This window comes from Planococcus citri, chromosome 2, assembly GCF_950023065.1.
Source record: "Planococcus citri chromosome 2, ihPlaCitr1.1, whole genome shotgun sequence".
NCBI lineage: Eukaryota > Metazoa > Arthropoda > Insecta > Hemiptera > Pseudococcidae > Planococcus > Planococcus citri.
The window spans coordinates 65,725,147-65,747,620 of NC_088678.1; the positions used below are offsets into that span (position 1 = coordinate 65,725,147).

The following is a 22,474-nucleotide window of genomic DNA, read 5'->3' on the forward strand; positions in this document are numbered from 1 at the left end:
TTTTTCAAAATTGCCATGTAAAAATCAAAAAATTGCTCTGAAAAATCGAAATATCAACTTCAGCAGCTAAAAATTTGGGGTTAGGCTATGATCCAATCGTGCAAGAATCGTTGAAATTGGCGAATGTCACCTGGGGCACCTCACTTGTCAGTGGTTCTTAAAATTATTTTTTTATACACAACTTTGGTAACCCCTAGTGCCCAAAAAATGGTCATTTCAGGTCAACAAACCACGGATTTGTATTTGGGACATTTATAACAACATTTATAGAGTTGTCGAGTCGATAAGTGTCGGCGTCCAAAAAATGGTCTTATCAGGAATTCAGGACTCCTTGGTTTTAAGTTGTAGTGGGGACTTGGGACCCCAAGTTACCCAGCTAAGGTGGGAACTTGATACCCAGGCAGGGGCTACACTGGTTCTTGAGTAAGACCAGTGCTCTCTGGTGGATTAATCTCACAGAGAGCTAGCCGCAGTTGCTGATATTTGCCTCTATGCAGTTGATTTATATCTTAGTAAGACGTAGCAGCTTTTATGCTGGTTGCTAGTGCTCTCATAAGTCAACGCTCAGCAGAATATACTACTGTAATGTATGTTTAGATCCAATAAACGTATATTGAACAGTACCTCTGGTCTCTTCATTGGGTATTGGTATAAGGGTCAATCGGTTGGGTACCTACATATAGCCTAAGCCATCTTGGGCTTGTTCAGTCCCCGAATCTAGTGGTGCCCTCGTGAGTGTAAGGACGTGGAGGGCCCCCAGGGAGGGTAAAGTAGGTATAACACCCAACAAAGTATTTGAAAACAAAATATAATAGTTTTATCAATGAAGTAAGACCATTTTAAGATTTTTCCTTGTTTTGGTGTGTTTGAAATCTTAATAAATCGAAAATCGTCTTTAAAAGCGGAATTTCTAACATAGATATTTAATACATACCCGTACAAAGTAAACATACAAAATTTTTCCCAGATATTTGCATTTATACGTGTAATTCAAGAAGGTAAATGAAACTATTCCAGCTCATATATCACAGATAAGGAATGATTATAAAAATAAACACCGTAATAAGACAACAGTCTAGGTTATTAAGAAAAAGAGATACGATAGAAACACATTTCCAAGTAGTCTCAGTTGACAAATATGATTGGTAGGTATACTTCTAGGCAGTTGAAGTGTTCACGAACGTGTAATAAAACCAAGCCATTGAATTACGACAAATATGGAGCTCGAGATGAAATCCATTGACACAGAGAAGCAGATCGCCACTGCTGAAAAATTACTTCCGAGGAAAGACACCAGGTAAATAATGTTCCGATAAAAATAATTAGTTGGATATACTCCCAATCTACCATAAATTCATCAAAATTAAATCGAATTCATTTTAAAATTTGATAACCCCCAAGGATACCAAATTTCTGGTGCTCGAAACGATTCCTGGTGGTGACCTTGTTGTTTTTTGGTAATTTCAACATGGTAATGCAGAAAGTAAACATTAACATTGCTATCGTCGAGATGATTGCCAAAAAAAATACCACCACAGAAGACAACACAACCATCAGCCAAGTGAGTCTTGATATTACATTTCCAAATTCGCCATCCGGACAATCCCATTCAAAATGATCGATTTATGCGTATATTTAGGCAGAATTCGATTGGGATTCAAAAACCGTTGGAATGATCCAAAGTATATTCGCTTACGGGTACTTGTTCTGTATCGGAGGGGCATACATAGTTAGCAAAGTTGGAGGAGCGGTCGCTTGCGGAGGATCGTTGCTGATTATGTCTATAACAACCATGCTGACTCCAGCCTGCCTAAACATCAGTTTGTATTGGTTCGCAGGCGCCAGGGTGCTTCTAGGAGTTCTCGATGTGAGCATAAATGAGACATTTTTACACAGTGGCAATAAACTGTAATCCCATCATAATAATATTTGCATAGATGATACCTAATTCACTCGAATCATTTAGGGCTTTGCGTACACAAGCAGTGCTGAGCTGTTATCGCGTTGGGCGCCAGTTCAAGAGAGGTCAACCATGATGTCGATGTGTTTTTGCGGAATATACATCGGGATCGCGGTTACTTATCCAGTTTGTGGGTTTTTAGCAGATAGATGGGGCTGGCAGATGATATTTTATGTCACAGGTTACTACAGCTTTGGAAAAATATGCATCCTACATTGTGCTTTCCAGTCATAATATAGTTCTCGAATGTTCTGCAGGAGCCATTTGCTTCATTTGGTCAGTTATTTGGTTGCTCTTGGTGAAAAACCAGCCATCCAAAGACAAATGGATGTCTTCAGAGGAGCGTTTATATATCATAGAAAATACAGAGACGACACCTAGAAAAGAAGTTGTGCACCCATACAAGGCAATTCTTCGATCGCCTCAAGTATGGGCATTATGTGCTGCGAAATTCACCTATAGCTGGGGATTAACTCTGTTGGTGACCTGTTTCCCATTATACGTCAAAGGTTAGGGTTTTCCTCTCAAAACTACCAATAAATTTGCAATTATTCGTCGTTATTAATCAACTGGCCCCTACAGATATCACCCAATTGAGCACCGAAGAAGTAGGATTCATATCATCGATTCCAAATTTCGCTTGCATTTTCATGATTCCTCTAGCTGGAACAATCATGGACTGTTGGCAGAACCGAAGCAACCTCAAACCTACCCAGGTGAGTAGGATGATTTTCATTCTATTCTCAAACGTTCCTTTCCGCAAGCATATTTTTAACCTGCCAATTCGATAATGCTCACACAGATACATAAGATCATGATGAGCGTGGGATTCATTTCAGGATCAGTTCTTTTCGTGTTTGCTTCCTTCAGTGAAAATTTTATTGTATCTATGGGTTGTTTCATACTCATAAAATTGATGCTATCTTTCAACTTTTTAATTTTACAGTAAGCATACTCGTAAAAGAATTATTAATTTTTTTTTGTTATTTCATAAAGAAAAATTTCTATAATATTGTGAATAATGTTCACCTTCATAGATTAGTGTGTATTTACATGGGACCTAAACACGCTAGCTTTGTGGCAGGAATATCCGCATTTTGGTACACAGTAAGCACCATGATCCTGCCAACTGTGGTTGGATTTCTAGTCCAACACAATGTAAGTTACTCTTACCAATTCAAAAAATGGGAAAATTCTCGGGCATTGTATTTCTTTGAGTGAAAAATCTTTTGAATATAATTTTTCTAGAGCCTTGAAGAGTGGAACAGATGTTTTCTTCTATCCGGAGGAGTCCTATTATGTGGTGCAGTTATATTTCTAATGTACGGTTCCAGTGAACCTCAACCATGGTCCACATCATCCCCTTCTTATATCAATAAGAAAGCAAACATCGAAAATATAATACCTTGTGAAACCTGAATTTGCTGCTTATTTTTTAAAGAAAAAACCCAGAATATATACGGATTTGGATTGCGCATCTTCACAGGTCAAAAAAGTATGGTCTATTAAAAATTTAACTTTTCTGAAAAAATACCCATTCGATTTTCATAAAGCTCATTTTGGGATTATTTAATCATGTGAGCTGCATCAAAAAAGGCCCTACAGCGAAAAAATATCCACAAAGAGGAGTAAAACAAGGCATCTACTTTTTCAAATAAAGTATCAACCTTCGAAAATTAAATTGTGTCTCATTATTTGCAGCCAAAGTTACGGCTTCAAGGCACTTTTATTTTCTTCATAGGTATTTTAAGAAATGCTGCTTGAGCAAAGGAATAATAAGTAGGTCTTAGATAGTTGATGGCAAAAAGTGATCGAGAAATCATATTTGACTTAAATTTTTTCGACTTAAATTATGTACTGGTTAGATGGCTTTTTGCAGATATAGATCCAAAATGTCACAAAAGACGTACCTATCTTGAATTTTCATAGCTGCGCAATAGTGAGAGCGCAGCCTGAAAAGTCCTAATTTCCAAAATGACCCAAAACGAAAATTTTTCTGAAGAGCAGTAGGTACTGGCAGGGTGTCTAACAAAATTTTAAAATGAAAAGGCAGGACTTCAGCAGAGCATTTTTAAATACATGGGATTTCTTAGGGGGGAGGGAGTGGGCGAGGGAGATTTTATACTCAAATTTTTCGCTTTTCTAATGTCTTCAAACGACCTCCAAATTTTTTTAAAGCAAACGAATGTCGAAAACATAATTTTATCATTGCAAATTTTGATTTTATTTTCACATTTAAGGTTCTTATAAAAAACATTTTTCAACAAGACAAATTTTTAAAAAAATGGAAAAAATTCAATATTTTATTTTTTTTTGAAATGAGACGACGAGTTCTAAAGTAAAATAAGTATGAGATAAAATAACAATTTTGTCATTTGATATAGTATGTATAATTTGCTTTATATTCATGTACCTAACATATAAAAATTTTCATTTATTCTTCAAAACTTTGGAATTTTTTAATAGAGATCGAACTGGCACTAGCGAAGTGAGAACAAAAGCTCTCAAAAGTCAGTATTTTGAGAGGTACCTATAAAAAAAAATTTTTCGTGTGATGACTGATGAGTTAGTACTTAAGTACATATAAGAAGATTATTATTTTGTTTCAAAATTTCAAAATTCGAATGATGATTTTTTTGAAAAATACAAAATTGAAAAACAAGCAAACAGCAAGGGGCAAGTGCTCTAAACAGTTATATGTATCAAAATAAGCCGAAATAATAAGAGAGAATTAATTACTTCTACGCAGCAATCGTCTAGTCACCTTTCTTTATCAAAATACATTACACGAACGTAAAAAAAACTCTACAAATAATATTTAGATTAATGATAAGAGACGACGTTCTCTCAAACACGTATGGTATTTGATGAGACAATGGTTTGGTTCATATACGCTAGAAGAGATTACACGCCTTAAGTCATAATTTTGGGAAGACGCGTGGCCTATGAAATGATCCACTCAAATTACGAGTCAATTGAGAAAAATTCCACAGCTAGCGTTTACTTACATTCTACTGACAAGAGAAGAAGCATCAAGAAAAATGAACCGTGAGGCGGATTCCAATGGGCTAAACAGCACCAGTAAAAAACTACTACAAGAAGCAAATGAAAGGTAAGCTAAGTCGCTAAGTCCATTAATGGACGATTGGATATTAAATTTGAAATGTAATTATCAAATAAGTTCCTACGTACTTTTTATGCAGACAAGGAGACGAACATGTTGCATTCTTGTTCTCGAAACGATTCATGGTCATATCACTGATATTTTTTGGAAATGCGAGTATCGTTCTATTCAAAGTGAACGTGAATATAGCAATTATTGAAATGACTTCTAATTCCACCGAGCATATCGTAATGGGCAATCTCACCACTAAAGAAGTAAGCATCCTCAATTTTTTTTTTTTTAATTATCAGCTCTAAAACTTTCCTCAAACTCTCATTTATCTTTTCTATAGCCAGAATTTGACTGGGATTCGAAAACCATCGGAGTCATTCAAAGTGCTTACGCATACGGCTACCTATTTTGCGCAGCAGGCATACCAATGGTTAATAAACTAGGAGGAGCTGTCACTTTTGGGATATCGGTGCTAGCGATGGCCATAACTAATTTAGTCACTCCAGCTTGCCTTCAGGCGAATTTTTTCCTCTTCCTTGGCTCCAGGATTCTAATAGGGCTGCTTGACGTAAGCACTCAAAATCCGAGATCCGCAAAAAATTGCAATTTACGAATCCTAGATTCGATTTTACTTTCAGGGAACTGCCTATATGGGTACTTTGGAAATGCTTTGCCGTTGGGCACCAGTTCCAGAAAGGTCATCCATGATGTCTTTGTGCTGTTGTGGAATGTTCATAGGGGTGGTTGTATCTTATCCTGTGTGCGGATTTTTGGCCACTCGATGGGGTTGGCAATCGATTTTTTACATTTCAGGTACCTAATATACCTAGACAATTACTTCTCATCTATTTATAAATTCCTGAATTGAATCGCAATAAAATAAACTGACACTTTGGGAACCATTTGCAGGATTAGAAGGCACAATTTGGTCCATTATTTGGCTGATTTTTGTAAAGAATCAACCTTCAAAAGATAAATGGATCTCGAAAAAAGAACTCATGTACATTCTGCAACACACAGAAACGACGCCAAGAAAGCAAGTTAGTTATGATTGTTCAAGAATTAAAATACATCTGCAAGACAACTATTTTGAAATTTTTATTCGCAGGTTGTGCACCCATATAAAAAGATTTTCAGTTCGTCTGCTGTATGGGCCCTGTGTGTAGGAAAATTTACATACAGTTGGGGCTTCACACTTCTGGTGGTATGTTTTCCACTCTATGTGAAAGGTGAGTAGGTAAAAACATCCTTTTGCTTATCTGTATAGTGATCATTTCCTCATTAATGGGCAATCCTCATATTATTGCAGATATAACTGGACGTAATACCGACGAAATAGGACTAATTTCTTCCATTCCAAACGTGGTGTGCATTTTCACCATTCCATTAGCTGGCTTCATCATGGATTATTGGCAGAACAACAGTAATCTCACAGTTACTCAGGTTGATCCAATATCAAAACACAATATTAATTGTGAATCCTTTTTCAATTTGTTTAACAACAGTACATGATTTTTAACAGATTCACAAGATTGTAATGGTGACAGGATTCATTTCAGGATCCATCTTCTTTGTGATTGCTTCTTTCAGCAGTAATTTTATTCTCTCTATGAGTTGTTTCGTACTCACTGAATTCATAATATCTTTCAACTACCTAATTTTACAGTAAGTGCCCATCAAAATATCACTTTATACGTATCATTGATAGGTACCTATTTTTGAAAGCCATCGATGTTTCCTTTTTCCAGACTGGTCTGTTTGTATATGTCACCCACTCATTCTAGCATTTTAGCTGGAGCATATCGGCGTTTTGGTACACAGTGAGTGTGTTTCTGATACCAACTATCGTCGGATTCATGGTGCAGAATCACGTAAGAATATAAACAACCTCATATTAAAAGGATAGGGAAGTCAGAACTGGTTAACTTTTGGAAGTGTGATGCAGAAATTTTTTACCCCTTTCATATCAGTCCTGGACTGGTAGAGTGTCTGTTGTGGCACAGAACTTGCTGAGAGGAGCCTGAGGTGTTGATGAGCTCCTTCAATCTTCCTGTACTCCTCCTGTCCATGGAATTTTTTTCCATTCTTTGGACGTGGTTTCTCTATTTTTTCTCCTGAATGCTTCAAAGCCCCATCCATTCAAAAATGATTCTGACCAGTGATAACTTCAACGCAACTTTGTAGCTCTCTTTGATTATCCAACAATGAAATAATTTACACTTATTTTTTCCAGAGTCTAGATGAGTGGAGTAAATGTTTTCTTCTCACTGGAGGAGTTCTGTTTTGCGGAGCTGTTGTATTTTTACTTTATGGCTCCAGTGATCTTCAACCATGGTCCCAATCAGCAGACTTGCCTTCCAACGCCAATGAAAAATGCAGCATTAAAAATGGAAAAGGATGTAAAGTTTGATTGAATCTACCAAATAATATTATTTTTTGTCAAAATGGGCCACACACAAGTACAATTGATTATTCGTAAGCCTACCTGTATCATCAGAATAGAAATGATTGTACAAGATGAGCATAGGAGAATTTTTTAAAAATGAATCATGATTTTTTTTTCAGTAGGTACTTCAGTCATACAAAACATTGACACAATCCGACATAATGACATGAATAATCGCACCACTCCCCCCCTCCCCATCCAATCCTCTGAGACTGCTTTTTTCTTAAAGGGGACATCCTAAGTAACATTTTAAAGCAAACTTGCCAACAAAAAAATTGACCATACTGACAAAATGACGGCCATTTTAATTGACAAGTCAGCCAAAATCATAGATTATGTTTTCCAACATGACTTACCTACTTGTATAACTCACACGAAGCTACGTTAAAAGAGCATCGAGTGTTAAAGTGCATTTTTCGATATTTTTTGGTGAATTTTTGAAAATCAAATTTGGGCAAAAATGAGAAAAAAATCAAAATTTTACCAAATTAACCTAAAAAGCTGACATTTGGGATATACCTTATCTTTGACCTGCCAAATCGATTGGAAACGGTTTCAACCCGTTTTGAGCAGTTCTGGAGCCTCCAATAATTTTTCAAACTTGAAATTTTCACGAAATTTCATCAAATGGCACTGGAAATCCGAAATTCACGCCCCACTCCAATCTAGGCACCTATTAAGCCGACTGCTGGTAGATTTAATTCATTTTGGAGACTCCAGCGACTTTTTGAAAATTTCTGGAGTCTCCAGTAGATTTTTGAAACTTGAAATTTCCACAAAAGAGTTGAGACCTTTCCCCAAAAATTTCCCCTCTTTGAGGACCCACATCTTCCCTATAAAAGCACCTCTGGAGCTAAAAATGTTTTCTGATTATCCTTCGACTTAAAATGAAAGAGTTCGATAGATTAGGTCAAAATCCTTCGAGATTATTTTTTTTTCGCGATCTGCCCCAATGTTCATATTGTTAAAATTCCATTTTGGATACGAATACTCTCTCACATGAAACTTTCAACATTTACACACTATATAGGCTCTTATCAAGATGTAGGTACATTTAAATGATAAAAAAAATATCATTTGAACAAACTAAGTAACACAACTGGGCAAATAAATAATACCTTAATTCATTTTAGAAGAGATTATGTCGTATATTTTTTGAAAGGAACCAGTCATACCTAAAAATAATCATGTAGCACTCAAAGTAGACTTCAGTTGAAACCAGAATCACTTCACGTTAAGTGCTTACATCTGTGACAGTGCTGGCAGTAAAAGTAACCGAAAAATATGAATTTTGAAAAAGAATCCAATGGCGTTAACGATCCATGCATTGCTCAGAAATTATTGCAGGAGTCGAGCCAGCCTGGCAACAGGTAAGTAATCAGTTTGGGTATTTCAAAGACGTTTTAGAAAACATTGAGGTAATCGATCTCATGACCTTTTCTTACAAAAGACAAATACTCAATCGAAAATTTTTTTAAAAAAAGTTTATACTCATTTCTCTCAATGTGAAGAAAAAAAATTATATGTACGAGTAATTTACATGATTTTCGCACAGGCAATCAACAAAACCGACTCAGTTCTGGTTCTCGAAACGATTCCTCGTTGTGATCTTGTTACTTCTGGGCAACTTGAACACAGCCTTGTTGAAGAATAATCTGAATATTGCAATCGTTGAAATGCTGTCCAAAAAAAACATCACTGATGGCAATGAAACCAAAAGCGTGGTAAATATATTTTCACTCAAAAAAACTACGAGTAATTCCATTCATTCTCAATATCATCTTATTTTTAAAATATTTTTGATTTTTTTTTTTTTGCTCGTAGTCAGAGTACGACTGGGATTCAAAAATGGTAGGCGTTATTCAAAGCTCCTATGCATATGGATACATATTTACAGTATTCGGTGCACCTATAATAAACAAATTGGGAGGAGCTGTCACGTATGGAACATCGATACTAATGATGGCCATCATGAACTTATTAACTCCAGGTTCTTTAAAGATTGATTTTTTCGTATTTCTGGGATCCAGGATAATTTTAGGAATTCTTGACGTAAGCGAATCGTATTCAAAGATAGGTAATTATACCAAAGTTGGATTAAACAAAACTCTATAATATCGTCGAGAATTTCAGGGCATCGCTTACATGGGCGGTCTGGAATTGCTGTCACGTTGGGCACCACTTCGAGAAAGATCGAGAATAATGTCTTTAAGTTTTTGCGGAATATATATAGGGGTAGCGGTGTCTTATCCTATTTGTGGAATTATAGCCACTTATTTGGGCTGGCAGGCTGTATTCTACTTTTCAGGTACTACATACGTACTTTATAGACCAAACAAAGTGAAGAAATTTTCACATCCTCGAGAACTGACATTTTTCAGGCATATTTGGTATTATTTGGTCAACACTGTGGTTACTTCTGGTACGAAATCAACCTTCCAAAGATAAATGGATGTCGAAAAAAGAACAATCGTACATCATGGAAAACACAGAGACGACTCCAAGGAAGCAAGTAATGTGTAACGAATTCCACACAATAATTTACCATAATACTTGCTCGATTCACTATTATTTCATGTTTTTGATGCAGATCGTCCATCCTTATAAAAAAATCTTCACTTCGCCCCAAGTGTGGGCTCTGTGTATAGGCAAGTTTACCTATAGCTGGGGATTCACATTGTTGGTGATATGTTTTCCACTCTATGTCAAACGTAAGATGGATTTTTGGGATATTTTGATCGAGAATGATCGCAGAAAAGGGTCTAAAAAGTGGTTTAAAATTATTACAGACATGACCGGACGAACTACGGACGAAGTAGGTATGATATCCTCTATTCCGAATTTCGTCTGCATTTGTACTGTTCCATTGGCTGGATTTTTACTCGACTTATGGCAAAATAATAGCAAGCTTAACGTTACTCAGGTAATTCAAACTGTTTCCAAGGGACCGCAAAAAAAAGGGGGATTTTGATGAATTTGGTGGAGACCATTCATTTTGAGTTGAAAATCACTCAGAAAAATTTTTAGCTTCGGAGGTGCTTTTTCATCATTATCGCCAATTCCAAAAAAATTGAGAGAAATATGTAGCTAAAAACGTATCTTTTTTTGAAGCAATAATTATCCAAAAATTGGCACCACTGCGTTGCAAAATATTTCCCCAGTTTCAGAAATGAAACTTTTCCATGTTTTGGCAATAATAATGCTAAATATCGGGGAAGAAAAAATTTTCAAAATAAGAATTTAACTAAAAATAAAAGCAAAAAAATCATGAAAGTTTTGAAAATGCTACCTCCAATTTTTTTTTTTTGGAATAAGTTTCAAAATGAAATGAAGATCGCCACAGAATTTGGTTCAAATCCTCCGACATTTATTTTCGCGATCTATAGCCTAATCTTTTATGCATAATTATGATATTACAGATTCACAAGATCATCATGTGCACAGGATTCATTTCAGGAGCGATTTTATTTGTGATAGCTTCTCAAAGTTCCAATTTTACTTTGTCCATGACTTGCTTCGTGCTCATCAAGTTCATCATATCTTTCAATTTTCTTATTTTACAGTACGTGTGAGGGAGATCAACGATAAGACACAACTGACACTTTTCACCTTGGATAATTATGTACATTCAAACTTATATTTTTCAGAATGGTTTGTTTATACATGTCACCTACTCATTCCAGTATACTGGCTGGAATGTCATCATGGTGGTTTACTGCCAGTGTGGTTTTGATACCAAACGTAGTAGGATTCATAGTACAAAATGGCGTAAGCAAATAACCTCAATCGAATTTCTGTTCCATCAAACTATTAATTTTCAATAATGTGTAATTTTTTGATTTTTTTCTTTTTTAAGAGCTTACAAGAGTGGAGTATATGTTTCCTTTTATCCGGAGGTATCCTTTTCGCCGGAGCTATGATATTTTTAATTTACGGTTCCAGCGAACTGCAGCCATGGTCCATGTCACAACCTTCGAATGCTGAGAAACAATTCGGTATTGAAACTGAAAAAAACTAATCTCCCTTGAACTTGAGCTTTGTACGGTTTTACTTTTTCGCAAGTATATTTTTCAAATGATTTTTGTCCAAGTTTTATTGCATCTCAAATTCATTTCGAAAATTTCTCAGGTGCTCTCAGTTCTTATTTTTATACGTACTTAGACTTTTAAAATGCTCTCAAAACTCGAGAAAAATGGCCATGGATTCACAAAATTCAGATTCGAATCTGAATCAGCATGATTGGAAAAATACCTAAGTACAAATAAGATTAAATTGTTTCAGAAAAAATTTGCACGTTGATGAGTATTTCGGGCGTTGAAGCGAATTTTTTCACGTTTGATGAATTTCTGAAAATCAAAATTTGAACCAAAATGCAAAAATAACACATTGAAGTAAAATATGTACACACTTTTCAACCCTTTTAATCGATTGCAAACAATTTCAAACCGTTTCAAGCAATTCTGGAGTCTGCAATAAATTTTTGAACGTTGAAAATATCCGTAATAATTTCACTTAATGAAATTGGAGAGCTAAAATTCACATTTATATTAAGTACCTCAAAAGCTTTCTTCGAAAAGACGTACTCACCAATAATGCACGTACGGAACATTCAATTTTTAAACGAAACACAAAATTATTCTAGAAATAGTTCGTGAGCAATGAGCATTTCAAATGATGAAAAAAACTATCATTAAAACAAACAAAATAGGTAACGCAACGAGACAAGTAGACAATATCTTCATTCATTCAAGAAAAGATTACCCATGTCATGTCGTATATTTTCCGAGAGAAAACAGATATAGGCTAATGATAATTATATTACACTCAAAGTATGTACAATGTCAGTAGAAACCAACATCATATCACGTGAAGTGTTAATGTGCCATCTGTAACAACAAAACTTGACAGTAAAAGTGACCAAAAAATATGGCTTTTGAAAAAGAATCAAATGGCGTTTACAATCCACAAACAGCTCAGAAACTATTGCAGGAGCCAGACAACAGGTAAGTGACGTTTACGAGACATTGAGGTAGTCTCATGACCTCTGCATATTTCGAAGTTTTCTTGAACACCCCCCCCCCCCCCCCATCACGCTCCCATATTTCTCACGGTTTGCATTTGGACATGTAAATTCACTGAATTCTAGACACAAAAAGGTTACAAAAATTCAGGTTCCTGAAGCTCATAAGGATGCAGAGTGAGGCAATTTTGGATAATGAAAATTTCTAAGGTTCGACGTGGAAAATATTTGAAATGCAAAAAATTTAAAGGGTGTTCGGAAAATTCGTTGACTAAGTTCAAAAAAAAATCAAGGAGTCAGGCCAACAAAAAAATAATAATTTGTGTAATTTTTGCACAGACAAGCAGCGAAACAGACCCGGTTCTGGTTCTCGAAACTTTCGATTCCTCGTTGTAACCTTGTTATTTATGGGAAACTTGAACATAGTCTTATTGAAGAACAACGTAAATATCGCAATCGTTGAAATTCAGTCCAAGAAAAACACCACTGCTAAAAATATAACTACAAGTGAAGTAAGTACCTAGGTAATATACATTTTCACACAAAAAAAAAAAATTATGTAGGTACATCCATTTTCACTTTCGAGTTTATTTGAAAGAGAGAGACTGATGTGAAAATATTGTTAATTTTACATCCTTTTTTCTCTATTGTTTCCGCATCAAGAATGGAATCGTTGAAATTCACTCAAAGGAAAATATCACTGATGGCAGTGATGACAGTGATGACAATATAATTACTGGAGAAGTAAGTACATTTTCATAAAAACATTCTCATTCATTTTATTTTTCGATTTCATTTGAAAGGAGCTGAGAGCAGTCATAAAATTAGATATTAATTTTGCATCAATTACTTTTTATTGTTTCCGGATCAAGAATACGACGGTTGAAATCCAGTCAAAGGAGAACATTACTGTTAACAATGTAACCGAGAGTGAAGTAAGTACATTCGCATGAAAAAAAATCATTCATTTTCATTTTCGAGTTCATTTAAAAAGAAGGAGAACGGTGAGAAAATTGTTAATTTTGCCTCATTTTTTCCTTTGTTGTTTCCGGATCAAGAAAAAAAATTAAAACGTGGTCATTACTCATTGATGCAATTCACCCCACCAGCTCAAGGAACAAAAATGAGAAGCATTGAAATTAATTTTTTCAATTCCTTTGCAATGTTCAAATAATATTCATACATTGGCTGGTCCATACAAAATTCAAATTCTCCTAAAAAACATCTAAAGAACTAAAAAAATTTTTAAAAAAGCTCAACACACTCTAGGTACAATTGGGAAATTTCATGCTCTATAATGTTGTTTCTCTTTCCTTTTCTATATCGTTTGGCGAAAATTTAAAATGTTTCCATTCAAGTTCAATATTTCAACACTGGCTAAAAACTGTCTAAGAATATCCAACCAACAAAACCTCCTAAACCTAGCACATAAATGTTACTCTTTAGGCAGGAATTTTTTTTCATTTCCGAAAATTTCGTTTCTCTTAATTTTTTTCTTGATACCTACTCGACTTTATCTAAAAATGAATTACTTGTAACGGATATTTCATATTTTTTTATTGCAAAGACATCTCCTGAACACTCACTACTCGTACATGCCAAAATTCAGCCCCCTCCCACAGGTCAATTTGTAGGATGATGATGGTTAACCATCAAAAGACACATCTAGGACACCCTTTGATGGTGCAGTACTCATTTTAGTTGCCTCCTAGATCAATTTGGAACAGCGAGGGACGTGACAGGAAGGTATCTTGATATTTTTAACCATTTTACCCCCTCTGCTTCTCTGGTACCCTAGCTGAATTTTTTCACAGGATAAAGACATTGTTTTTCAGGAACATTTTCATTTCACACTAGGAGCTCCATTTTTTTTTTTTTTTTTTTTTTCACAAAGCATAATAAATCTTCACTCGTAACCATTGCTCTTTTTTCTTGTTTGCAGTCAAAGTACAACTGGGATTCAAAAACAGTAGGAATTATCCAAAGCTCCTACGCATACGGTTGCATATTTACAGTATTCGGTGCAGTCATAATAAGTAAATTAGGAGGCGCTATCACGTATGGAACATCGATACTAATGATGGCCATCATAAATATGATAACTCCGGTTTGTTTAGAATTTGATTTTTTCGTGTTTCTGGGCTCCAGAGTAGTTTTAGGAGCTTTCGACGTAAGTAAATCATCATCAAAGATATATCAATTCACTTCTGATGGATCAGAATTCTTATACGGTCGAGGATTTCAGGGCCTCGCCTACATGGGCGGTGTGGAAGTGCTGTCACGTTGGGCGCCAGTTAGAGAAAGATCGAGAATAATGTCTTTGAGTTTTTGCGGAATATATGTTGGGGTCGCGGTGGCTTATCCTATATGTGGAATTATAGCAAATTCATTGGGCTGGGAGGCAATATTCTACTTTTCAGGTAAGTTTACCAATTTCCAGATACGATAATGAAACATTCACATTCTCTAGTGAATAATATTTGTGTTTTTCAGGCATATGTGGCATAATTTGGTCAGCACTATGGTTTATTCTGGTACGAAATCAACCTTCCAAAGATAAATGGATGTCAAAAAAAGAACAATTGTACATCGTGGAAAACACACAAACGACTCCGAGAAAACAAGTAAGGAGTACCAAATTCCACACAATAATTGACCAGACTCGATTCACTATTACCTACTACTTTACGTTTTTTATGTAGATCGTCCATCCTTACATGAAAATCGTCACTTCGCCACAAGTCTGGGCTTTTTGTATGGGTAAATTTACCTACAGCTGGGGGTTCACTTTATTGGTGGTATGTTTCCCACTTTATGTCAGAGGTAAGATGAATATTTGGGGTGTTTTGATCGAGAACTATCGCCAAAAAATGTTCTAAATGTGGTTTATAATAATTACAGACATGACTGGACAAACCACAGATAAAGTAGGTTTAATATCTTCTATTCCAAACTTCGTCTGCATATGCACAATTCCATTGGCTGGATTCTTATTGGATTTATGGCAGAATAACACCAACCTCAGCGTAACTCAGGTAATTTAGACTCTCGCTAGGCAAAGCATTCAAGATCCTGAATCCTTTCTCATTTCATGTTAGTGCATATTTGAACATGAGTTTACAGATTCACAAGATCGTCATGTGCACAGGATTCACTTCCGGAGCAGTTTTATTTTTGATAGCATCTCAAAGTTCCAATTTTACGTTGTCTATGACTTGTTTCGTTCTCATAAAGTTTATCATTTCTTTTAATTATCTCGTTCTACAGTAAGTGTAAAAGATCTATGTTGAGACACATGCAACACGTCCTATGTATTTTCAATCCTTAATATTTTCCAGACTGGTTTGCCTGTACATACATGTCACCGCATCATTCCAGTGTATTGGCTGGAAAGTCATTATGGTGGTTCACTGTCAGTATTATTTTGATACCAAACGTAGTAGGATTCATAGTACAAAATGGCGTAAGCAAATAACCTCTTAATTCTGTGTTTAGTGTTTGGTTCGTTTCTATCGAGTTATGTATATTAAAATTCGTGTGATTTTTACATAATTTTTTCAGACCTTATCCGAATGGAGCATTTGTTTCCTTTTATCGGGAGGAATTTTTTTCGCCGGAGCTATGATATTTTTGATTTACGGTTCCAGTGAACTGCAGCCATGGTCCGTGCCACAATCTTCAAATAACGAGAGACAATTCAGTATTGAAAATCAAAAGCCTGATCACACCTGAACCTGTATTGGTTTAATTTTTCACCAGTACATTTTTCACTTGATTTTTTTTCATTTTTATCGCATCTCGCGATTTATTCAAGAACATGGTCTCTTCAAAGAGCGGATTTCATGTTAAAAATGATTTTTCAAAATTTAGCCAAATACTGAGAAAGGAGAAAAAATCGAAATAATTCAACTTGCTGAACTCAATTATGTCAATGGGGAAGAAATTAACCAAAGAGAAATGTTCCTAGGACGGAAAATCCTATTAAAACTCACTTTTTTGATCACACTACCTACTCGACAAATGCTTGAATCTGCATGAAAGTATATTTGCTGAAAATACATTTTTTGCAAACTTGCAAATGAGGGGCAAAATTTGAAAATTTATTTCAAAAATACAAAAACCTAAAAAAAATTTAAAAATTCGATGTACATAATTTCTACTGGGAATGACTGAAATAAAATGTTTGTGTATTAGCTGAAGGAAAAACTGTGCTATCAGAATTATTTTTGAAGTATTGAGATCAATTTTAAAAGTCACGAAAATCTAAAAAAAGTTATGAAAAATTCAGGTTACACGAAACGCAAAATCATTCTAGGAATAGCTCGTAGGGCATAATTTACTTACACGATTTTTTTGGAGCTGCCTAACACAAACTGAAATTTTTTGAGCCATGTTAAAGGACAACCCTCTCCCCCCCCCCCAAAAAAAAATTTCAATGCACATATTTTTCATATCATTAGAAGAAAGAAATGCTGAGATTTTTTGAGATTCATAAAGGACACCCTCTCCCCCCTAAAAAAATTAATGCAAATGTTTCATATTATTGGATATGAAGAAAGTTGAATCATAATTTTGATAAATTTAGGATACGCATACAAAATGTACCATAGAATAGATTTTTCTGAAGAAGTCCAAAATTCGCTGCTAAAATTAAATTTTTCGAGAAAAAGTAAAAAATTTCCACTTGAAATTAATTTTTTACTAGCATGAGAACGACGACGAAAATTGATATTTTGCACTCGCAAATTTCTAGTTTTTTGGACGATCAAATCAGCAATTTATCGCATCATCCAGAGGTTTGAGGTTGAAATCAATTTTTTCCAAATGTCTCAACTTGAAATTGAATTTATTTTTGTGGTTATTTTGGATTCTTGCTACTGAATCTTTTTGGTTCTTGCCTCGGTTCTCGTTCTGAGGAAATTGAAAAAAAATCACGTTAAGAACGATTCTTTGTTCAGTTCTGTTGCTCCTGGTTGTTTCCCCATCCCTGATTCGAATCTTGTTAACTGATAAGACAATTTTGGAATTAGAAATCACAATTAGGTAGGTAGCTGTTTTTTCCAATTTTTTCATTTAAAAAAAAAATGAAATTACAAGCTGCAGGTTTTTCGGGTTTATCTTCAGTAATTTTTCATTTTCAAGCGTAAATAGAAATAATAGTAGGTAGGTATGATAATGAAAAACGTAAAAAGTAATAGGTAATACCTACCATAACCGAATTTTTTCTGCAAAAAAATAATAAAAAATCAACGGAGAATGGTTCGAGCATGTTTTCGACGAGGCGAAAGTAAAGATGCAAAAAGATGAAAGTTTGCCAAACAAGCCTATTATAAAAAAAATTATTAGTCACTCGAATGATCAAATGCGCAATTTCTTCCCACGTTAGATAAAATGTCATTCAACTATGTAATGTAGTAAAATAAAACAATTTTCAACGATTGTCTGCAGTTACTTCTCTCGCGTTCATTCTCGCGAAATAAACCTCGAAATTCGTCAAAAATCACTTATTTTACTATTTAAATGAAATAACATTCTACCACATACTGGTACCTGATTATTTGTTTGATAAAGTTGTTTAACCTCAAGGTTCATTGCATTAGGTAAGTGTAGCTGCGTATTGTGTAATTATTTATAAGTACGAGTACACCTTTCCGACTGAAGTTACCTACATTAGCTCGAAAGTTTGTTTTTATGTATTTGCGTTCAATTGATGGTCATTGTTCATCATTACCTACGAGCAAAATGTTTTTTTCTTCTTTTTTTTTTAAACTGCAGCTCGTTTTTTGGAGCTACACAGTGTGTGCGGAGATACAGTACGTTAAAATAGATGCAACTGGAAGTGTGTTCAATCCGTTCAGAAGCTTTTATCGAAAAAACCTACGTACCAAAAATGCCCGAACGCAACATTCCATATTCACAAGGTAAGTAAAATTAGGTACGTTATTCTAGAAGTAGTTCGTGAGCAATAAGCATTTCGAATGATAAGAAAACTATCATCAAAACAAACAAAATAACACGACAAGACAACTAGATAATATCTTAATTCATTTGAGAAGAGATTAATTATGTCGTATATTTTCCAAGAGAGACGAGGCATAATGATAATCATATTGTACTCAAAGTACATGTCAGTCGAAACCAGCATCATATCACGTGAAGTGCTAATGTGCCATCTATGAATGTGACAACGCTGACAGTAAAAGTGACCGAAAAATATGGCTTTTGAAAAGGAATCTAATGGTATTCACGATCCACACACAGCTCAGAAACTACTGCAAGAGCCAGGCAACAGGTAGGTTACATTTATGAGACATTAAGAAAGTTTCATTACCTCAGCGCAGTGCACAAGATGGATAAATAATTAAATATTTCAAAATTTTTTTGAACACCCTCCACACGTTTTCCTATATTTTTAGCGGTTTGTACATCTAATTCATTAGAACCTCGATACAAAAAATGGAAGATATTTTCTCTCTCTCTTAGGGCCAGAAAAATTCAGGTTCCTGAAGCTAATAAGAATGCAGAGTTGTACAATTTCGAATTATGTACTAAAATTTTAAAGGTAGTAGGACCTCAAACGCCACGACGTAGAGTACATTTGAAATGCAAACAATTAAAGGAGAGTCCGGAAAAAACGTTGAATAAATCCCCCCCACCCAAAAAAAATATTTATCAAACCGTCAGGTCAAGAAAAAATAACAGTTTGTATAATTTTTGCACAGACAAGTAGTGAACCATGCCCCATTCTGGTTCTCGAAACGATTCCTCGTTGTGATCTTGTTATTTATGGGAAACTTGAACATAGTCTTGTTGAAGAATAACCTGAATATTGCAATCGTTGAAATTCAGTCAAAGAAAAACACCACTGCTGAAAATGTAACCACAAGTGAAGTAAGTATACATTTTCACAAAAAAAACAATTTCATTCATTTTTACTTTCGAGTTTATTTGAAAGAAGGTCAGTGATGTGAAAATATTGTTAATTTTGCATATTTTTCTCTCTATTGTTTCCGGATCAAGAATGCAATCGTTGAAATTCAGTCAAAGGAAAATATCACTGTTGGCAATGTAACTACTGGAGAAGTAAGTAGTAAATTTTCATAAAAAAATATTCTCATTCATTTTCTTTTACGATTATATTTGAAAGAAGGAGAGCGGTCAGAAAATTAGGTATTAATTTTGCATCACTTGTTCTTTATTTTTTTCGGGATCAAGAAAGCAATCATTGAAATTCAGTCAAAGGGAAACATCACTGTTGGCAATTTAACTACTGGGGAAGTAAGTATTACATTTTTGTGTAAAAAAAAACAATCGTTCATTTTCACTTTTGATTTCATTTGAAAGGAGGAAAGCGGTGAGAAAATTAGGAATTAATTTTGCTTCATTTTTTGTTTATTGTTTCCGGATCAAGAATGCGATCGTTGAAATCCTATCGAAAGAAAACATTACTGTTTATAATGAAACCACAAGTGAAGTAAGTACATTTCCATAAAAAAAAATCATTCATTTTCACTTTCGAGTTCAATTGGAAGGAGGAGATCATCTTCACTCAACTCTTCACCTTCCTCCATCCCAAATCAAGCTAATACGTAATTGGAATACAAAAGTTGATCAAAATTCTCTGAAATTAATACCGCTGAGATGTTATCAAGATCAGCTAAAAGAATTTGAAAAATATCCCTGTACACTGGAAATGTGCATAATCGATGAAAATGGACTTTGTGAAGCCATTGCAATCCCAAACTCAATGTCGTTTGTCTTTCTGTCTAGCATCTCAAAGTTATTTACCTAGCTGTCTGCCTGGTTTCCCAAGGTCGTCAGTAGGCTGTCTGGCCTCGTAAGGTCATCGACCTGTTTGGCTTCCCAAGGTCGTCAGTCTGTCTGTATCTCTGTATCTCTGTCTAGCCTCTCAAGATCATTGACCTGTGTGTCTTTGTAAAATCAGGCTAATAAAAATGTATTTATGGAGCATAAACCACCCCCCCCCTCCACGCCACTTCAATCATTATTACGTAAAGTGCGATTATTTCTTCCCAGCATAATTTTGTTTCACAAAGCATAATAAATCTTCACTCGTAATCACTGCTTTTCTTTCTTGTTTACAGTCAGAGTACGATTGGGATTCAAAAACTGTAGGAATTATTCAAAGCTCCTACTCATTCGGTTACATATTTACAGTATTCGGTGCGGCCATAATAAATAAATTAGGAGGCGCTATCACTTATGGAACATGTATACTAATGATGGCCGTAATAAACATGATAACTCCGGTTTGTTTACAATTCAATTATTACGTGTTTCTGGGCTCCAGGATAGTTTTAGGAATTTTTGACGTGAGTACCTAAAATCATCATCAAATACCATACCAACTCACTACTGATGTACCAAAATTCTGATATGGTCGAGAATTTCAGGGCATCGCCTACATGGGCGGTCTGGAAATGCTCTCACGTTGGGCGCCACTTCGAGAAAGATCGAGAATAATGTCATTGAGTTTTTGCGGAATATATGTCGGGGTTGCGGTGGCTTATCCTATTTGTGGAATTATAGCAAATTCATTGGGCTGGCAGGCTGTATTTTACTTTTCAGGTAGGTATACCTGTTTGCAGACTCGATAAAGAAACTTTCACATTCTCAAGTAAGTAATACTTGTGTTTTTCAGGCATATGTGGCATCATTTGGTCAACACTGTGGATAATTCTTGTTCGAAATCAACCATCCAAGGATAAATGGATGTCGAAACAAGAACAGATGTACATCGTGGAAAACACACAGACGACTCCAAGGAAACAAGTAAGGGGTAACCAAGTCCAATTTCACACAATAATTGACCAAACTCAATTCACTATTATCTACTACTTCATGTTCTCGATGTAGATCGTCCATCCTTACAGGAAAATCTTCACTTCGCCTCAAGTCTGGGCTTTGTGTGTAGGTAAATTTACCTACAGCTGGGGATTCACTTTATTGGTTGTATGTTTCCCACTTTATGTCAGAGGTAAGATGAATTTTTGGGATCTTTGGATCGACAGTGATCGTCAAAAAGGGTCTAAATGTGGTTTACAATATGATTACAGACATGACCGGACAAACTACCGATAAAGTAGGCATAATATCTTCTATTCCAAACTTTGTCTGCATATGTACAATTCCATTGGCTGGATTCTTATTGGATTTATGGCAGAATAACAGCAACCTCAGAGTAACTCAGGTAATTTTAAACTCTCGCTAGGCAAAACATTCAAGATCCTGTATCCTTTCATTTCAATGTTTACATATTTGAGCATGTCTTTACAGATTCACAAGATCGTCATGTGCACAGGATTCATTTCAGGGGCAGTTCTATTTTTAATAGCTTCTCAAAGTTCCAATTTTACTTTGTCTATGACTTGCTTTGTGCTGATAAAGTTCATCATTTCTTTCAATTATCTCATTCTACAGTAAGTGTAAAAGATCCACGATAAGGCACAATCAACACGTCCTATTTTCAATCCTTTATATTTTCCAGAATGGTTTGCCTGTACATGTCACCGACTCATTCCAGTATATTGGCTGGAATGTCATCATGGTGGTACACTGTCAGTGTTGTTTCGATACCAAACGTAGTAGGATTCATAGTACAACATGGCGTAAGCAAATAACCTCTTAATTCTTTGCAGTGTTCGGTAATTATATTGAAATTCGTGTAATTTTTTTTCAGACCTTATCCGAGTGGAGCTTATGTTTCCTTTTATCGGGAGGAATTCTTTTCGCCGGAGCTATGATATTTTTGATTTACGGTTCCAGCGAACTACAGTCATGGTCTGTGTCACTACCTTCAAATAATGAGAGACAATTCAGTATTGAAAATGAAAAGCCCAATTACACCTGAACCTCTTTTGGTTTTATTTTTTCATAAGTATATTTTTCACGTGATTTTTTGTTCATTTTTAT

General features: G+C 35.2%; 5 protein-coding genes and 1 long non-coding RNA gene across 7 annotated transcripts; 5 read left to right on the forward strand and 1 right to left on the reverse strand.

The window, feature by feature from the left end:
- The first annotated feature begins 1,114 nt into the window (after positions 1-1,114).
- Positions 1,115-3,380, forward strand: LOC135837132 (sialin-like). Its single transcript, XM_065352308.1, has 9 exons — positions 1,115-1,297; positions 1,402-1,561; positions 1,640-1,867; positions 1,967-2,141; positions 2,218-2,469; positions 2,543-2,676; positions 2,763-2,905; positions 2,998-3,118; positions 3,209-3,380. Exons 1-9 carry the CDS (start codon positions 1,218-1,220, stop codon positions 3,377-3,379), a joined length of 1,464 nt encoding a protein of 487 aa, XP_065208380.1. The 5' UTR covers positions 1,115-1,217; the 3' UTR covers position 3,380.
- Positions 3,381-4,817: 1,437 nt separating this feature from the next.
- LOC135837134 (vesicular glutamate transporter 3-like) lies at positions 4,818-7,622 on the forward strand. Its single transcript, XM_065352310.1, has 10 exons — positions 4,818-5,072; positions 5,164-5,338; positions 5,416-5,643; positions 5,714-5,888; positions 5,985-6,115; positions 6,184-6,304; positions 6,385-6,518; positions 6,598-6,740; positions 6,824-6,946; positions 7,309-7,622. The coding sequence occupies exons 1-9, from the start codon at positions 5,002-5,004 to the stop codon at positions 6,897-6,899; spliced, it is 1,254 nt and encodes a 417-aa protein (XP_065208382.1). The 5' UTR covers positions 4,818-5,001; the 3' UTR covers positions 6,900-6,946; positions 7,309-7,622.
- A 339-nt stretch (positions 7,623-7,961) lies between these two features.
- LOC135837133 (vesicular glutamate transporter 2-like) lies at positions 7,962-11,681 on the forward strand. The gene is made up of 10 exons (XM_065352309.1): positions 7,962-8,891; positions 9,077-9,245; positions 9,346-9,573; positions 9,655-9,829; positions 9,903-10,033; positions 10,112-10,232; positions 10,311-10,444; positions 10,941-11,083; positions 11,169-11,289; positions 11,378-11,681. Exons 1-10 carry the CDS (start codon positions 8,806-8,808, stop codon positions 11,537-11,539), a joined length of 1,470 nt encoding a protein of 489 aa, XP_065208381.1. The 5' UTR covers positions 7,962-8,805; the 3' UTR covers positions 11,540-11,681.
- A 690-nt stretch (positions 11,682-12,371) lies between these two features.
- LOC135837137 (vesicular glutamate transporter 3-like) lies at positions 12,372-16,316 on the forward strand. Its single transcript, XM_065352314.1, has 12 exons — positions 12,372-12,524; positions 12,881-13,053; positions 13,205-13,285; positions 13,414-13,476; positions 14,484-14,711; positions 14,787-14,961; positions 15,035-15,165; positions 15,244-15,364; positions 15,443-15,576; positions 15,665-15,807; positions 15,880-16,004; positions 16,103-16,316. Exons 1-12 carry the CDS (start codon positions 12,470-12,472, stop codon positions 16,189-16,191), a joined length of 1,518 nt encoding a protein of 505 aa, XP_065208386.1. The 5' UTR covers positions 12,372-12,469; the 3' UTR covers positions 16,192-16,316.
- A 902-nt stretch (positions 16,317-17,218) lies between these two features.
- LOC135837139 (uncharacterized) lies at positions 17,219-17,947 on the reverse strand. Its single transcript, XR_010557144.1, has 2 exons — positions 17,751-17,947; positions 17,219-17,547 (listed from the first exon to the last, which is right to left on the reverse strand). It is a non-coding gene; the product is annotated as an uncharacterized LOC135837139 (long non-coding RNA).
- A 78-nt stretch (positions 17,948-18,025) lies between these two features.
- LOC135837135 (vesicular glutamate transporter 3-like) lies at positions 18,026-22,456 on the forward strand. 2 transcript variants are annotated; one of them, XM_065352313.1, is made up of 15 exons: positions 18,026-18,141; positions 18,317-18,462; positions 18,626-18,833; positions 19,264-19,432; positions 19,562-19,624; positions 19,757-19,819; positions 19,953-20,015; positions 20,647-20,874; positions 20,956-21,130; positions 21,204-21,334; positions 21,419-21,539; positions 21,619-21,752; positions 21,839-21,981; positions 22,050-22,170; positions 22,242-22,456. In XM_065352313.1, the coding sequence occupies exons 3-15, from the start codon at positions 18,757-18,759 to the stop codon at positions 22,410-22,412; spliced, it is 1,659 nt and encodes a 552-aa protein (XP_065208385.1). In that variant the 5' UTR covers positions 18,026-18,141; positions 18,317-18,462; positions 18,626-18,756; the 3' UTR covers positions 22,413-22,456. The 2 variants fall into 2 exon arrangements, with proteins under 2 accessions (XP_065208385.1, XP_065208384.1); XM_065352312.1 differs by lacking the exon at positions 18,026-18,141 and having other exon boundaries at positions 18,224-18,462.
- Positions 22,457-22,474: the final 18 nt, after the last annotated feature.

Bases quoted from the DNA above. Each gene is read 5' to 3' on its own strand.
- LOC135837132 (XM_065352308.1), top strand. From the start codon at position 1,218: ATGGAGCTCGAGATGAAATCCATTGACACAGAGAAGCAGATCGCCACT. The intron at 2,470-2,542 runs GTTAGGGTTTTC...TGGCCCCTACAG, and splicing joins TTTCCCATTATACGTCAAAG to ATATCACCCAATTGAGCACC. The intron at 3,119-3,208 runs GTAAGTTACTCT...TAATTTTTCTAG, and splicing joins GATTTCTAGTCCAACACAAT to AGCCTTGAAGAGTGGAACAG.
- LOC135837134 (XM_065352310.1), top strand. From the start codon at position 5,002: ATGAACCGTGAGGCGGATTCCAATGGGCTAAACAGCACCAGTAAAAAA. The intron at 6,116-6,183 runs GTTAGTTATGAT...TTTTATTCGCAG, and splicing joins AAACGACGCCAAGAAAGCAA to GTTGTGCACCCATATAAAAA. The intron at 6,519-6,597 runs GTTGATCCAATA...GATTTTTAACAG, and splicing joins GTAATCTCACAGTTACTCAG to ATTCACAAGATTGTAATGGT.
- LOC135837133 (XM_065352309.1), top strand. From the start codon at position 8,806: ATGAATTTTGAAAAAGAATCCAATGGCGTTAACGATCCATGCATTGCT. The intron at 10,445-10,940 runs GTAATTCAAACT...ATGATATTACAG, and splicing joins GCAAGCTTAACGTTACTCAG to ATTCACAAGATCATCATGTG. The intron at 11,290-11,377 runs GTAAGCAAATAA...TTCTTTTTTAAG, and splicing joins GATTCATAGTACAAAATGGC to AGCTTACAAGAGTGGAGTAT.
- LOC135837137 (XM_065352314.1), top strand. From the start codon at position 12,470: ATGGCGTTTACAATCCACAAACAGCTCAGAAACTATTGCAGGAGCCAG. The intron at 12,525-12,880 runs GTAAGTGACGTT...ATTTTTGCACAG, and splicing joins TTGCAGGAGCCAGACAACAG to ACAAGCAGCGAAACAGACCC. The intron at 14,712-14,786 runs GTAAGTAAATCA...CGAGGATTTCAG, and splicing joins TAGTTTTAGGAGCTTTCGAC to GGCCTCGCCTACATGGGCGG.
- LOC135837135 (XM_065352313.1), top strand. From the start codon at position 18,757: ATGGCTTTTGAAAAGGAATCTAATGGTATTCACGATCCACACACAGCT. The intron at 19,625-19,756 runs GTAAGTAGTAAA...TTCGGGATCAAG, and splicing joins GCAATGTAACTACTGGAGAA to AAAGCAATCATTGAAATTCA. The intron at 19,820-19,952 runs GTAAGTATTACA...TTCCGGATCAAG, and splicing joins GCAATTTAACTACTGGGGAA to AATGCGATCGTTGAAATCCT.